Source organism: Dryas octopetala, chromosome 3 (genome assembly GCF_963921425.1).
Source record: "Dryas octopetala chromosome 3, drDryOcto1.1, whole genome shotgun sequence".
Classification (NCBI taxonomy): Eukaryota; Viridiplantae; Streptophyta; class Magnoliopsida; order Rosales; family Rosaceae; genus Dryas; species Dryas octopetala.
The window spans coordinates 8,435,944-8,450,976 of record NC_141368.1 but is presented as its reverse complement, the minus strand read 5'-3'; the positions used below and the strand labels follow the sequence as shown (position 1 = coordinate 8,450,976).

General features: G+C 34.0%; 1 protein-coding gene and 1 pseudogene across 1 annotated transcript; one reads left to right on the top strand and one right to left on the bottom strand.

Annotated features, from left to right (window-relative positions):
• Positions 1-9,993: 9,993 nt before the first annotated feature.
• LOC147290466 (alpha/beta-Hydrolases superfamily protein) lies at positions 9,994-12,743 on the top strand. The gene is made up of 5 exons (XM_086238333.1): positions 9,994-10,656; positions 10,756-11,280; positions 11,486-11,545; positions 11,639-12,055; positions 12,324-12,743. Exons 1-5 carry the CDS (start codon positions 9,994-9,996, stop codon positions 12,741-12,743), a joined length of 2,085 nt encoding a protein of 694 aa, XP_086094459.1.
• Positions 12,744-13,686: 943 nt separating this feature from the next.
• Positions 13,687-14,322, bottom strand: LOC147290465 (zinc finger CCCH domain-containing protein 1 pseudogene; annotated as a pseudogene).
• Between the last annotated feature and the right edge of the window lie 711 nt (positions 14,323-15,033).

Sequence of the window (15,033 nt, the reverse complement as noted above, 5' to 3'; positions counted from 1 at the left end):
ATTTACTATATGGATCTTGATTTTCATACAAAGAAAGTAACAGCAGGAGCCTTTATACTTAGGCAATGCACTACGCTCAGAGAGCACCGACTAAGTAACTAACTAACAAAATAACCAAAGCTAACAATCTAATGAAACTAATTCTTAACAAACTGACAGCTGTGCATCCTAGTCAGCTAGCTTATTCAGAATGAGATGGAGTTGAGTCAGCATGAGTTTAGTCAGCGTATGACACTTATCACTTTACATAAATAAAAAAGTTTAATGTTTTAAATTTCTCTTTTTCTGGTCGAATTTTAAGTTCAGCGTTTGATCCAAAATGTCACTCCAACATCTATTTTCACTACTGTCTTATATTTATTTTTGCCTAATTTAACTTTAGCTGCTTTATTTTATGATCATTTTACAAAGCACAAGATTGTTATAATGTTGTCATATGTACATTACAACAAAACAAATTGATTTATGTGGTGCATATGCATTATACACTGTTTGTTATTTATGTATCTGCAAAACAAATAAACAATATTATTTTTGTTACAATATAGGGAAGAAGCCTAGTTGTAGTCGTGGATGGGTCCTTGTTCGATAGGCTACATATTATAGGGTTCACTCTAATGAATTAAAATTGTCTCTACGTATGAACAACCTAACTAACATCTCTTTAATACATTTGACTAGTCAACCAAAACAAGAAAAACAAAAGATTGGGTTAGCCATCACGTGTTTTGTGAAGGTAGGTCACATGATTCACACTAGCTCCCACATACAATGACACAAAAATGGGGGTCCAAATTCCTTGAAACACAAAGGCAATGGCACATCTCTTTTGGCAGCATTTGACTTTGCGATTTAGCTTAGCTTGGTTGGGGTCCAATAATGGTGCCAAGTAAAAATGGCGCTTTTCTTTTCTGAGGTCTCTTTGTCACATCACGTGGGCTCAAGTCACTCGGATTCGACCATCTCCCCCCTTCTTTCTTTCTTTCTTTCAGAAGAAGCAATTTTACAAACATGAAAACTTGAAAAGCGATAAAGATACTTGAGAGAAAGCAAAAGTAAAGTAAAAAGATAATAGCAATATTTAGCAATATTTAAGGAAGGTCACCAATGAACATTTTAGTAAGTGGGGGTCCATATATGATCGGTGAGTTTGAAAGTAATGTTTGATTCTTTTTCTTCTTCTTTTTGAGAGGGATAAAAATATTTTGCCATTATTTTCTTTCAAACAATTCATGCTTATGTATGTTTTTTTTATTAACTTGTTGATGATCATTTTCTTTGGCACCAAATTAATATATCCACTACCTTCTAATTATGTGAGATCCTTCATTTAAGAGTAAATAAATAATCTCTTCGTGGGATCTATTTCACATTATAATTCGATGATCCAAGTCGTTTACTTTTTAAGTCTCAATATATTTAAAGATCAATCTTGAAAAAAAAAAAAGATAAATTAGAAATCATTTAACCGTTTGATTAAATCATCATCATTTCAAGTGTATATCGAAAAATTATATTCGTCAATTTATGCTATCAAAATTAAATATTTTAATGATTTTTTATCTGTCTAATTTTTTATATAAATGATCTTTGAATAGAGACGTAAAAGATAGACATAGCTCGAATCAATGAAATACAATATAAAATAGACCATATAAGAAATCTCTTAAATAAAATTATTTGAGAGATTCTTTAATAGAAGAGACCTATATATTTATATATATTTGAACATATAAGACTTTAGTCAAATAATATTTACTTTGTTATGAATGGAGAAACCAAAAGATCTGAAATGGTAATTGTAAAAATGTTATTTTATTATTGAACTATTCCTTGGATAATTTATACCATCGTCAAAGACATCGATTATTTGGCCTCTCATTTTTGCAGTGTTCAGTTTCACTACATCATTTGAGGCAAATTTTGTTGTTGATGCATTTGCTGTTCAGTCTTCATTATGATGTTATGATTGTTGATTATCTCGACTTTCAACTTTGACCATTTCAGTTCGGATCGTAGAATTTTCTTTATAAACCATCAGGCATCATATAGTCAATGTTAATTAATACTCAGAAGACTTGAAACCTGAAAATATATTGTAATTACTCATCAACTCACTCTCAAACATATGTCCTATACGGCTATAGGTTATCAATAATATGTGCTAAAGTTTCAAACTTATCTCATTATCTTATTTGTTGAAAATAAATAAACTTAATAAATTTTATAACGAATCATAATTTAAATAGATAAAATACAGCCAACAAAATTCCATTACCTTAATATATAGTTAGTTCTTGTATATTATATATACCCTTAGTATGGAGATTCCCTTGTGTTGTACCTTGTAAGGTGTCAAATCATATATTTCAAGTGAGTCATGCATCTGCATTCCTCCTATATATATATTGGGGCATGTAAAGCACAATCACTGATACATACAAGGTGAAAACACAGGTTCTATATGTGGGGCATATGGTGCAACACAAAAAATTGGGTAGTCCAAAATTTTCCTGGGACAAAATTATTATCTTGTTGGCTTCTTTCTTTCTTGCCAATTGCCATTGCCCAAAATTTGGTTGGCAATGAATTCATTGGATCATTCATAAAGTTTCCCATTCCTGGCATGCATGTATTGAACAGGGTATATATTACTTTTTTAGACATTTTCAATCTCAACAATTCCCTTTTCTTTCATACCAAGAAAACAATTCCCTTTTTCAGACACGGATTGGGCTGCTTTAGGGTTTAAAGATAACAACTCTCACTCTCTCATTATAGAAAAAAGTCATCTAAACCGATCGATGTGTGGAGTTATTTATGTTACTTGATAATATTGAGTAGTATAATATTTTAATTAAAGATAGTATTTGTTTAAGAAATAATCTTTAAATTTGGACAATTATTATCATTTTAACTAGATTGTTCTGTGAAAGAATCTTCAGTAGGGCAGTCGTGCACTTTGTCTTGTATGACCTCTAATTACATGCTCACATGTATGTTTATTTTAAGTAAAGTTTATAGTTTTTTAAAATAAACAGTGTACATGGCGGCGCCGTAGAATAATTGTACCATACACATGGTAAGCCATCCTATTAAAAAATTTCTCATTGTTCTGCCACTCAATTTTGCATGTATATAAACAACCCCACAATATATTCTTTCTCCTAAAATAGACACTAGTAAAAAATTGATCCTCTACGTACAGTATTATAATTTTATGTTGATATATACTTATGTTCAAAATTATTTTATTTAATTAATATTCTCATTTTTTAATTATTCAACCATTTCATTTTACTAATTAAGATCAATGTTTAGTCAGATTAGTCACGAAATTTAAACTTTATACACTATCTTAAATCTTAAAGTTATTAACACAATACCAACACATAGAAATAAACAATTCTATAGCAAAAAACACAATCAACAAAAATATCTACGACTTTGGATTGGAACTTTTATTAGCAACTTTATTTCCATCATCATATTCTATCCAATTTGCATTTGGATAAACCTAGCTAATTGAATAATTGATGATTAAAGTTACTACTTTTGGGTTCATGGTAATTGTTAAGGACAAAAGAAGAAGCACTAAGCCAATTAAAGCGTACCAAGAAAAATGAACAGGGGACACAATATATTGTAGGAAAGGGAAAGTAATGATAAGATTGGTGAAGCTAATCAACTGACTATACACACCAAATCTCTGGAATCTGGACCACTTGTGCTCAAGTCAATTAACCTAACTTCAATGGAGTTTTAAGTAATTATTATATAACTCCAAAGCAGAATATGAACATAAAGGCATGCATGAGGGGTTTACGCGTCACATTCGAATTGGGTCTCATGCAAAGCTGCAGTCAATTATTCACACGTACACCTTACTAGAAGTCTAGAAGTAGAAGTGTAGGACCACACATTTTCATTGCTTTTTTACTTTTTTGTTCAATAATATTAGTGATATCAAATTTATAGTATTATGTAAATATACATATCAATATTTATCTAAATACAGATTTAACTACATAAAATACCCACATCAATTTGGTTTGTTTTTCTTTTATCGTTCTTGTTTTTTAGTTTAAAAAAAGGGTTTTCACTTTCAGGGACAAACTTGGATTTCAAGGAGTTAATTTGATTGGATAGTTTGAGAGAGTAGGTCGTCCTTGTTACTTTTGGCTGTTGTTGCCTTGTTGGCTAGTTGCTGGGTGGATAAGGTTTTGAGTTCCAATGTAATTAAAATATATCCATCAAAAGTAATGGAAGATGCACATCATGCACCTACAATCTAGAGAGAACCAAAGGCATATGCCAATTTGATATTGTTTGTGAGAGTTTCACATGACACCCATGAACAAATTGAACTATTTGGGGTGATCAAAATAAGTGAAATTCTCTATTGCGCAAAGTTATTAACCAAATTTGTGTGGATGATCTTACAGGAATAATGCATATATATTATCCAACAAAGAAAATCCCTCACTATTAAATAATGTGATTAAATTATACCTATGTGTTGCAACATTAGGGAGGCTAAATTAATCCAACAATTTCACGTTGGAACTTAAACGAGCTGAAATTTTTGCTGAGTGTTTTTTTTTTTCTTTAAATCAAATGCTCAGATTTGAACTTTAATATGGCATTCTCTATTAATCTTACACTCCAATGTGTTACATTGTTGCACTCAAGTTTCACAGTTATTCGGCGAGTGCAAATAACGCTGCCTAATATTATCTCGTAACAATTTTTTGTAAAATCAAGTTTGATGTAATTGCAGGTACAATAAAACATGCATACTTCACAAAACATCAAGTTAACGAATTGTAAACTCAGACATCCTAAGTGTTCTCACTTAGGGATGCAAAAAATACCTTGAATTACTTGAATTGTTAACCTGTGGGTAATTGCACTATCAGATATTTACATTAAGGTCTTGTAACCGATAAGTGAGCAGACTGTTAGGGTTTATCTCAATCGAAAAATAGAGTTCACAAATCTAACTCAACTTGTCAATAACCATTTAGTTTAGCATATGTCAATCATTCTCTTATTTCTTGGGAAGAGATGCTGAATTCAAATTTAATAAACCATTTGATTAAAAAAAAAATTCTAGCCCAACATAAATCTTTATGTCGGATAAAGATAAGAACCCAAATATATATGACCCAACAAAGTTAGGACATCCCTTAGAAGGCCGAGAAGCACCTCTGCCGTTTAGAGCTATGCCCAAACGAATTGGGACTTTAAAAACCCAACAAATATCATATGTTTGGAGCAATCTTCACTTCATGGCCCACCAATCTTTGAGCTACCAAGCCCAATTATATGAAGGCCCAAATATAACCCAACAAGCATAGGTCATAACGTAAGGGACAGCAAAAATACGTATATAATACATATTATTTGAAATGTTTTCCCTAAAAAAAACGATGGAAAGTTCGACTATAATATAAATTTTTTTTTCAAGTTTTAATTTTTAATTTTTTGAAAAAAAAAATGCAGATAATATGGAAGTGATACATGTATAATTAAAAACTACGTGTATAATATGTACATTTGGGTTGAAAAATACATATATTTTTTGTATTTTTAAAAGAATAATAATGCTGTCAATTATCATTTAATTTTAATGTAGTGGGTGGCAATCTATATTTATCGTAAAAGGTCTTAATTTCAAAATTTATAGATGACAATAGATTAATTATAGAAAAACCATAATGCTTATCTAACATAAGAACAACTCATTCAATTAGTTTTCTCCAATGAATAATAATTCACAATCGTATTACATCCAACTTGTTAATTAGTTCATTAACTGAACCGAAAAGTTAAAATAATACGCAGAACAGAAGTCCTTAAAAAAACTGCGTACGTTGAATTTACTAACTATACCCACAAGGTTCTCTATTTGGTCAGAAACCCGACGAAGTTAAGACGCATCCAGAAACAGTCTGAAGAAACCCGTAAACCGTCAAGTTTCGGTACGCTGACACAGCCTCCGTTAAGCGAGACGTGGCCGCCGCACGGCGTTTTTAAAATAAAAATATCTGCAGTGCCACGTCATGCACGGCGCTGGAGTTGGAGTGAATAAAGCATGCATGAGGTGGAGTACGGTGACCAGCGGGTGGACGAAATGCGTAAGCTACTGGGGTTGGTACTTCATGCAACCACACAGTTGTCCCTGCGAGATGCAGCCTTCTTTAACCGTCTCAAAGCACGTAGGACAAAACGTTATTTATGAAGTTACAGATCTTTAACTCGTTTGCTCTCTCCTGGTGAAACTTAAAAAGGATTTGTTGCCTTAGTTTACGAAAGTAACCCTCATTACAAAATATATTTGACAATTTAAAAAAAAAGTGAAATAAGTAAACATGTTATTATAGTTTTTTAATACTACTTTTTGTACCATATTTCCTAACGGGATTGCACACCAAGTCTCTTATAAAAATGAGAATTGCATTCTATAGGTCGATGTGATCCAGGAGGCTACCAAAATAACATTACTTATAGTGAGATCGACCACATTTATAAGTGAATATAATACAAGTAACATTCACATATTATTAATTACTGATAAGTGATATCTCTACACAATATTAAAAAGATTCAAATTCAAATATACTTTCTCTTTATAAAAAAAAAATATTCATAATATTTTTTTATGAGATAATTTGATACGTTAAATTGTCAAATTATAGATAATTGTATAGCCTTAAATTCATAATAAACCACTTGTTAAAAAAATATCACTTAGAAAATTGATAACCCTTAAATTTGATAACTTTTGTCTTTCAAAAAAAAAAGATAGCTTTTGTCAAATTCCAATCTTACTCAGAGCTAACAATAAAATTCAAAAATATATTACAATCCTTCATATTTATAATAAATAGTGACAAAAAAAAAAAACCAGAGAGTATAAGAAATTTGTTGGACCAAAAAACATCACATAATATGGTACCCAAAAAAAATCATGGGGGTATTTTGGACCATAAGAATTTGTTGGAAAGGTGGCAACTCCTGGAGTCCACGTGAACAGATTCTCTGTTGCTGGTTCTGCAACCCCTTTATTATAAATCAAAACTGGAGCCAGCAACTCAGCAAACCTCCAATTATAGTAAAACCCAGATCGATCTTACTCAGCCTTTGAGAAGCAAAAACACAATTAGGCTACGAAACCTCCAGACCGACATCAAAACTTTTAGCCCCTGAACCCATAATTGAGAAATCTATCTTGCCCAACTAATTATTGATCACTCTGTATTCAATTTACTCTGCATATATTATTATATTTCTCAGAGAAATTCAGCAGGCATTTTAAATTGGCTCTCTGCAACTGCAACTTGTAAATGGTGTCCTCCATTGATGGAGCTCCATCTTAGACTCACCTGCTTCAGTTGTGCTCTGTCTCCTTGACAATGTGATTCTATGGAAGAAGACATGTGAAGGGTTATACTACTGGCAAAGGTTTGAAGCTTACCCTTGACACTTAAACTATAATTCTAGTTTTCTGGATTCCTCTGATTAATTTTGTTTATAATATTTAGCATGCATTGGCTGAATTGGTTCCTCATATAATTTTCAGAAAATAGCTTTCAGAAATATTTTTTTTGGGAACCTATTCAAAATAATAAATAAACCAATTAACAAAAAGAATATGTTTGCCAACATAAATTCCAAAAAAAAAATATATAATTTTTGTCTAAGATTCCTATTATTTTTTTGAGAATTTGTGTTGGAAACATATTAATTTTTTGTTAATTGGGTTCCTTTTTGGCAATTCCTTCAAACCAGAAATAGAGAGAAGTAGAGAACAAAATACAGAAATACAGATCTTTGAATAATAATCATTAAAAGAAGAATCAATTGCTCTGTTAAGATGAAATGGAGGTTTGGTGGGGCTGGGGAGGACACGGAAATTTAGAATGTCTATTTAAAACTCAGAGAAAGTTGAATAAGCATGTTGTTTTTAAAACACTAAAACAAATCAGACAAACAGTGGTTACATTTTGTATCCTAATTGATGGGTACGTTAATTTGTTTATATTTGGACCCATTCAAACCTTATTTATGTCTAACAACTAAAAATACTTCTATTTAAATTCTTTAATTTTATAATTTACTGACTAAAATCTTATATCTTTTAAAATTCTAACTAAAGTCCAATAATATTGTAACCATTTCATGTTACATAATATTGGTGCATTAGTTTCTATTTTTTTTACATATACCAGGCTCCGAGCGCTCGACAGTCATTTTTGAGTGTTCGGCAGTGTATTTTTACTTACTCATCAAGCTTTGTTTGACGAAGTTAAAACCTAATATGCAGCCTTTATAAACTTCATTCTATATCCTAGAAAGGTATGACGTGAATCGGTATCCTAAACCCTGAAAAAATAAAAAAATAATGATATATTTTTTTAACAAGACAATAGTAGAAAAAATAAAGATTTTATTTGAGAAAAAAAAAAAAGTCATAAGATTTTTTTTCAAATAAAAAATGTTAGAAAGACTAAACTCTAATTTTTTTTTTAATGATAATTATTCTTAAAAAAATTACTATGATGTCATTACTTTATTTGGTAGTTAAAATTTGAGAAAACTTTTAGTGCCTGTAGTAATATTGATTTTCGAACGTCTTAGTATAAGTAACGGTTTTGTCTCTAAGTTCTGTTAGTTAACTTAAGCACGATAACATCAAGAGAGAATTTCTAGTAGTAGAAAAATATGTCTGGGAGTTCCCAGACAGGAACAAAGATTACAGGTTTGTTTTGTTGAAAAGGATAAAGAAAATGATGATTATAAAAACTAATTAGGTGCAATTCTAAAACAGATAGCAAGGACGGAGAATTTAAAGGTTGGTGAGATTCTTGTCAATCGGGTGAGCCAAGGTAAAGCATTGAAACTGACAACAAAAGTACCAAACCGTTTTGATTCCCAAGTACAAGACAGACATTGTATTTGATTTTGAAAAAAATTATATAGTTTGAATCACTTTTCTAACGTTTGGGTCTAACGGCTGGGGATTCATTTTTTAATTATAGGATTTAGATTTTTGAACTATTAAATTTATCTGTATGGTATACAAATTCACATTAAAAATTAACTTTGATTATACCTCTTAATGTGATTCATTTGGATGAAAGATTTTAATGGGCTTGAACTTGATTTGAAATGACTAGATATAATTAATGTAGTATTACGAATATGAGATTATCAGCTGCACTGAATCATTTGAAATCTATGTACTTTTACTAGTTATAAGATAGAATGTAAGAAATTTGAAATAACTATAAATCAGTTTTACTAATTAATGTTACTTGAAATTGTACACATGAAAGTGGAAGATTGAAGATTGAAGACGATACACATGAAAGTGGAAGATATATTGTACAGAATATTTATTTGCTCAAATGCAACCTCGTTTTAGGCAAAAAGTTACATGGAATTCCACGACCATATTGTCCAAGGCATGTAGTTATGTCCTAAATTTATGCTTATTGGTTAAACTTAAAGTGCGTACATTTCATTGGATTTACGATAACATCATAGCAAAAGACGTAACTATAAACAGGTAATGAATAATGATGGATTTCTTATGTTCTCGAATATTACTATGTTTGCTTTGTCATATATAGTTTATCAAAATCATAGACATGTTTTGTCTAATTAGCATGTTAAATGACTTTAAACTCCCCTATCAGTACTTGGAAGTTGGTCTCTGTGCACAAAATGGTATTTTCCTAAGTTTCCGTTGTTAACAAGGAGCAGGTGTTTGATTAAACTTGCGCTTATAAAACTCCATTGTCACAAGCTAATTTTCTTTCAAGAAGTATGCCCTTTTTGAGTTTCTAGTAATGGGATAGAGTTGCACATTGTTCACTAACCAAGTTTTGATGATCTTTCAGGCAAGTTAACCCCATTGGAAAAAAGTGAACCTTCAATACCAGGAACTTTGCTAGCTTTGTTCAATTGCAGATTGGTAGTACAACCATGGCATGCACTTCATTTACTATTCCTACCTCGCCGGCTTCCCCCAGGACCATAGACATCTTCAAAGAGCACAATGGTCTCCGCCGGTCAAACTCCAGCAAAGACCTCTGCAACCGTTCCAGTATCCGGAGGTCTTATTCAGATAACCATCTCTGTTACAGCATCAATCGTATCAATGCTGCATCAACAGAACCAAAACTACAGAATAGCCGTTCCATGGGGATTTTTCCATTTCAGTTTTCGAGTTCTATTCTTCCAAACTCGGTTCGGTCATTCTTGTTTGATCCAGACACGAGTAAGCATATGAACATAGTGGAGAAGGACATGGTGGAGAACTCTGGGGAGAGTAGTGAAGGAGAGAAAATAAAGAGAGCCAATTGGGTGGAGAGGCTTGTGGAAATCAGAAGTAAATGGAGGGATAGGCAGCAGCAAAAAGAGGTTGTGGATGAAGACCACGTTTGTGAAGAGGGTGAAAACGGTGATTGCGAATGTGGTGGAGAGGAGGGTGGTTGTGCAGTGGATTATAGTTCAGAAGAAGATGATGGAGAAATGAGTCCTGAATTTTTCTCAAGATTTTTGGTTAGAGTACCATGGTCTGATACCAAGCTATTTTCTAAGCTAGCCTTCTTGAGCAACATGGCTTATGTGATACCACAGATCAAGGTATGTTTTTGTTTCATAAATCATAACATTTACATTTAAAATTTATAAACAAAAGTTGGACATTCAAGCATGAGAAGTAAATACATAATGCATGCGCAGGCCGAGGATTTAAGAAGATATTATGGCCTACAATTTGTAACATCTTCATTAGAAAAGAAAGCAGAGGCAGATGCACTCAAAGCAAAACTTGATCTGGACTCTACTCGTGTACCTGTAGCTGCCGGAGTCGATAGTGAATCAAGTTCAGAGAATGCTGCAGATAACGAGCAAAAGCGCTCAATCCATCCATCTGTTGCTTACGAAATTGCTGCCTCAGCCGCATCTTATGTCCACTCACGTGCCAAGGACAGCCTGCCCCTTGAGGCTAAATCACAGCAGGAGGGCGATGGCAAGAACTCATGCATAAATGGAGACCAACCAGGAGAGGAAGGAGGGAGCTCACCCCGAGATTATAAATCACAGGTTGCTGTTTCCATGGCAGCATCAACAATGACAGTAATGGTTGCAGCAGGGGAAAGAGAAAAACAAGAAACAGCAAAGGACCTTCAGTCACTCCACTCCTCACCTTGTGAATGGTTTGTTTGTGATGACTCCAGTACGTATACTCGTTGCTTTGTCATTCAGGTAATTGCTTATTTGCTTCGGTCTTCATCCCACTAGATCCATGTCTGATAAGTAATTGTTCTACCTTTATTTAGCAATGGCTCTCCAATGGCATTTGGTGTTCGTATGGCACAATCATTCTGATTTTTGAAACAAAGAGATGTTGTGCAACAGATTGGAAAATGTACATACAATTATAATTATGCAAATTGTTATTGACTTGCAGGGTTCAGACTCCATTTCATCTTGGAAGGCAAACCTCTTCTTCGAACCCACCAAATTTGAGGTAAGCATAGATACCCTACTGGCTAGTGGCTACTGTCTCAGAAATAAAAAACAAAAAAAGAGAAACCCTTGACAATCTAATAACCTTGTGCAGGGGACAGATGTACTTGTTCACAGAGGAATCTATGAAGCAGCAAAGGGAATGTACGAGCAACTCTTGCCAGAAATAATAGACCACTTGAATAAACATGGGGAGCGCGCAAAGCTTCAATTTACTGGCCATTCTCTTGGAGGAAGCCTCTCTCTTTTAGTCCACTTGATGCTACTGAGTAGGAAGCTTGTCAAACCCTCCACTCTTCGGCCAGTTGTCACATTTGGCTCACCATTTGTGTTTTGTGGAGGCCAGAAAATACTTGACGAACTGGGGGTGGATGAGAGTGACATCCATTCTGTGATGATGCATAGAGATATTGTCCCTAGAGCCTTTTCCTGCAACTACCCAAACCATGTGGCTACACTCCTCAAGCGTTTAAATGGTTCATTTCGGTCACACCCTTGTCTAAAAAAAAATGTAAGTATCAGGATGATAAATTCATAATCCTACATTATGCGGCTTTAAATTCCTCTGTCATGCCTCTCTAACTTTCAAAAAATGATATTTGTGCACAGACTAGAGACTTAATACCTGCATGTCTACAGCATATGTGATTAGGCTTCTAACTATAACATTATAAATAAAATATGAGAAACTAGATTATGATATTCTCAACCTATTTACTGAATTCGAAGAATGGCCAAGTTTTCTCATTCACTTCTTCTAATGTTTGTGCTTTATGCAGAGGATATTGTACTCTCCTATGGGTAAACTATTCATTCTCCAACCTGATGAGAAGTCATCTCCTCCACACCCTCTACTTCCTCTGGGGAGTGGCCTCTATGCTTTGGACAAGACCCAATGCGGGTTCTCTTCAAGTGTCCTTCGAACCTTCTTGAACTCCCCACATCCACTAGAAACCCTGAGTGATCCTACAGCTTATGGTGCAGAAGGTACAATCCTTCGGGACCATGACTCAAGCAACTATCTAAAGGCTGTGAATGGGGTCCTAAGGCAACACACAAGGATGGTTGTTCGGAAAGTGAGGAAACAGAGGAATCTCTTGTGGCCGCTACTTACTTCACCATCTCCACACTCATGGAACCATGAAAGTAATCTGGAGAGCAGCCGGTTGGTAACCAAGGAGATACTGACAGGAGTTTAAATAAATTTTCAGTGGTTTTCTACATGCATATAGAGAATGTTCACAATAGTAGAGGATTTAATTTGTTCTCTCTTTCGTGTACATCTCTTACCTTCTAACCCTCTCTGTATCTATGTTACAATCATTGACCAACACTGAATTAAATGTAAATTTTCAATACAACTTTCGGCCTTCTCCCTCTTTCTCTCTCCTAGCACAAAGGCTTAAAGACAACTACCATATCTTACATTCTTACCAGAATGAACAATTACTTGATGCAATCTTTTGGATGGTTCTGGAGCCAAGTTCTGGCTTCCCAGCTAACACCAAACAGAATGATTCTCCAACCAAGTGTAACTAAGCAACAGAAAGTTCGGTGTTACCAGAGGGGTAAGGTAACTAAAGCCATTCGAATTTCACTGCAAAGCATTTTCCTCTATACTCTTTTTCTAATTATTATTATCATTAATTTTGTATCCAAAAAAGGGAGTAGAATAAGCAGAAGCATGATTTAAGGCACTACCACGAGTGAAAGAAATCTGAAAAAAAAAAAACTTACATCAACAAAAAACAGTAATAGACAGTCAAAATTGCACTTCTTGTTTCTGCCCACACGACTTCAAAGCAAAGAGATCAATAAGTAAATGCTGTAGCTGTTATTAACCTTCTGCAGCCATCTTTTTGCGTATCTCATGAGCTGTATTGGATATGCCAAGAGTAGGCTTGTCATACACAAAGCACTTCTTGTTCTTGGATTGCAGATAAGGTAGAAATCACCTGAAAGAAACAAAGCATGGGAAGAGAGAGATTCTCTTATAGTCAACTCATAAATCTAAAACAATAATTGAATGTCATAAAGTTACTGCAACTACAAGAGTGTGGATGAATAGATGAGATATTAAGAAAGAGGCGTCACCTTTAGTGCACAATGTTCGCAGAAGTAGTGGGTGCACTTGGTTACAAGTTACAACAGGATCCACAAAAGGTTGCCTGCAGAGGAAACATGCAAAGCGCAACGAACCACCATCATTATCATCATCTTCTTCATCATCACTGTTAACCCTCTTCGGAACCCAGCCTTGTAAACAGTATATCCATGGATCCCTTTATACAACTTTTCATTTCCAGTGCTTTTGCTCTTCCCCTTCAAAGCCTCCTCTGCCTGCTTAAGAACTCTCTCATGAACTGCTCTGGCGTCTTTGGAGGATTCAGTCTCAGTCTCCATAGTTGCTGTTGTTCTGCTATCATGTTCAACTTGAATTTCCTTTGAAGACTCAAACTCAAAGATTGCTCTGCCATCAGACACAGAGCTCTTAGAGGGTCCACTCGAAAAATACAGCTTGCCATCAGGCTTTGGGGCTTTCTTTAATTGACTTGGTAATGGTGTGCACCCAGATTTTGAATCCTCCTCCTCTTCTTCATCAACCCTTCACTTTCTAGTTTCTAATATTTTGCTGCTCTGATGGCTTCTGGAAGAAGTTGCAAACTGGAAGTGCAAAAAGCACTGTATAGTGTATATGGCGTATACAATAGATAAAGAAACAAAATTCCAACAAGAACGGAAAATACCAGGCTCTCGATTTTCACCTAAATTCGCCATATAGACACAAGAAAGCAATCCACCCAAGCAAGTAGAACAAGGTACAGTTTTCAAGGGGGTTTTGAGGGGTAATTCTTCCTTTCCTATTTTATGGCTGCTGCTGACAAACAAAATTCACTTAATTATTTAACTAAAAAACTCAAACACAGAGATAAAACCATAACAGGTTCATATGTGAATTTATACATAAATCTATGGGGAAAAAAAGGTGAAAGTGAAACTCTAAGAAAATGGAAATCAACCAATACTAAGCAAAAATTTAACTTCCTCGGAAAAGAGAGAGAGAGAGAGAGAGAGAATATGCATAAATTTTATTATTTTCAGTAGTTTACCAGTACTTAAAACCCTGACCAACTTTTGGAAACAAACAAAATCCGGCAAAATTATTGATACCCCAAAACAAAGGAAAGGTAAAAGAAGTATTTGTTTCCTGAGAAACTTATGAAACAGCAGAGAACAGATCAATGAATCCTTGAGCCAAATTAATTATCATAACTATCTTTGCTGGTGGTAACAAATATTGAAATAACAACAACACCAACAAAAATTTCCATATTTATGGAAACTTGGGTCTGAAGTGTATGGGATTCAAGTTCAGGATAACGAATCCACCCCCACCCACATTCTACATCAATTTGCTTAAAATGTACAAAATGGAGAAACCCATGGCCTCCATCCAGTTATGGAACCATGAATTCTCATTGGGGGACC

What these genes read in the sequence shown, in the direction of transcription:
- LOC147290466 (XM_086238333.1), top strand. Translation starts at nt 9,994, where the DNA reads ATGGCATGCACTTCATTTACTATTCCTACCTCGCCGGCTTCCCCCAGG. An exon ending in CTCGTTGCTTTGTCATTCAG is followed by an intron (nt 11,281 to 11,485) that starts GTAATTGCTTAT and finishes ATTGACTTGCAG; the next exon opens with GGTTCAGACTCCATTTCATC. An exon ending in ACCCTTGTCTAAAAAAAAAT is followed by an intron (nt 12,056 to 12,323) that starts GTAAGTATCAGG and finishes TGCTTTATGCAG; the next exon opens with AGGATATTGTACTCTCCTAT.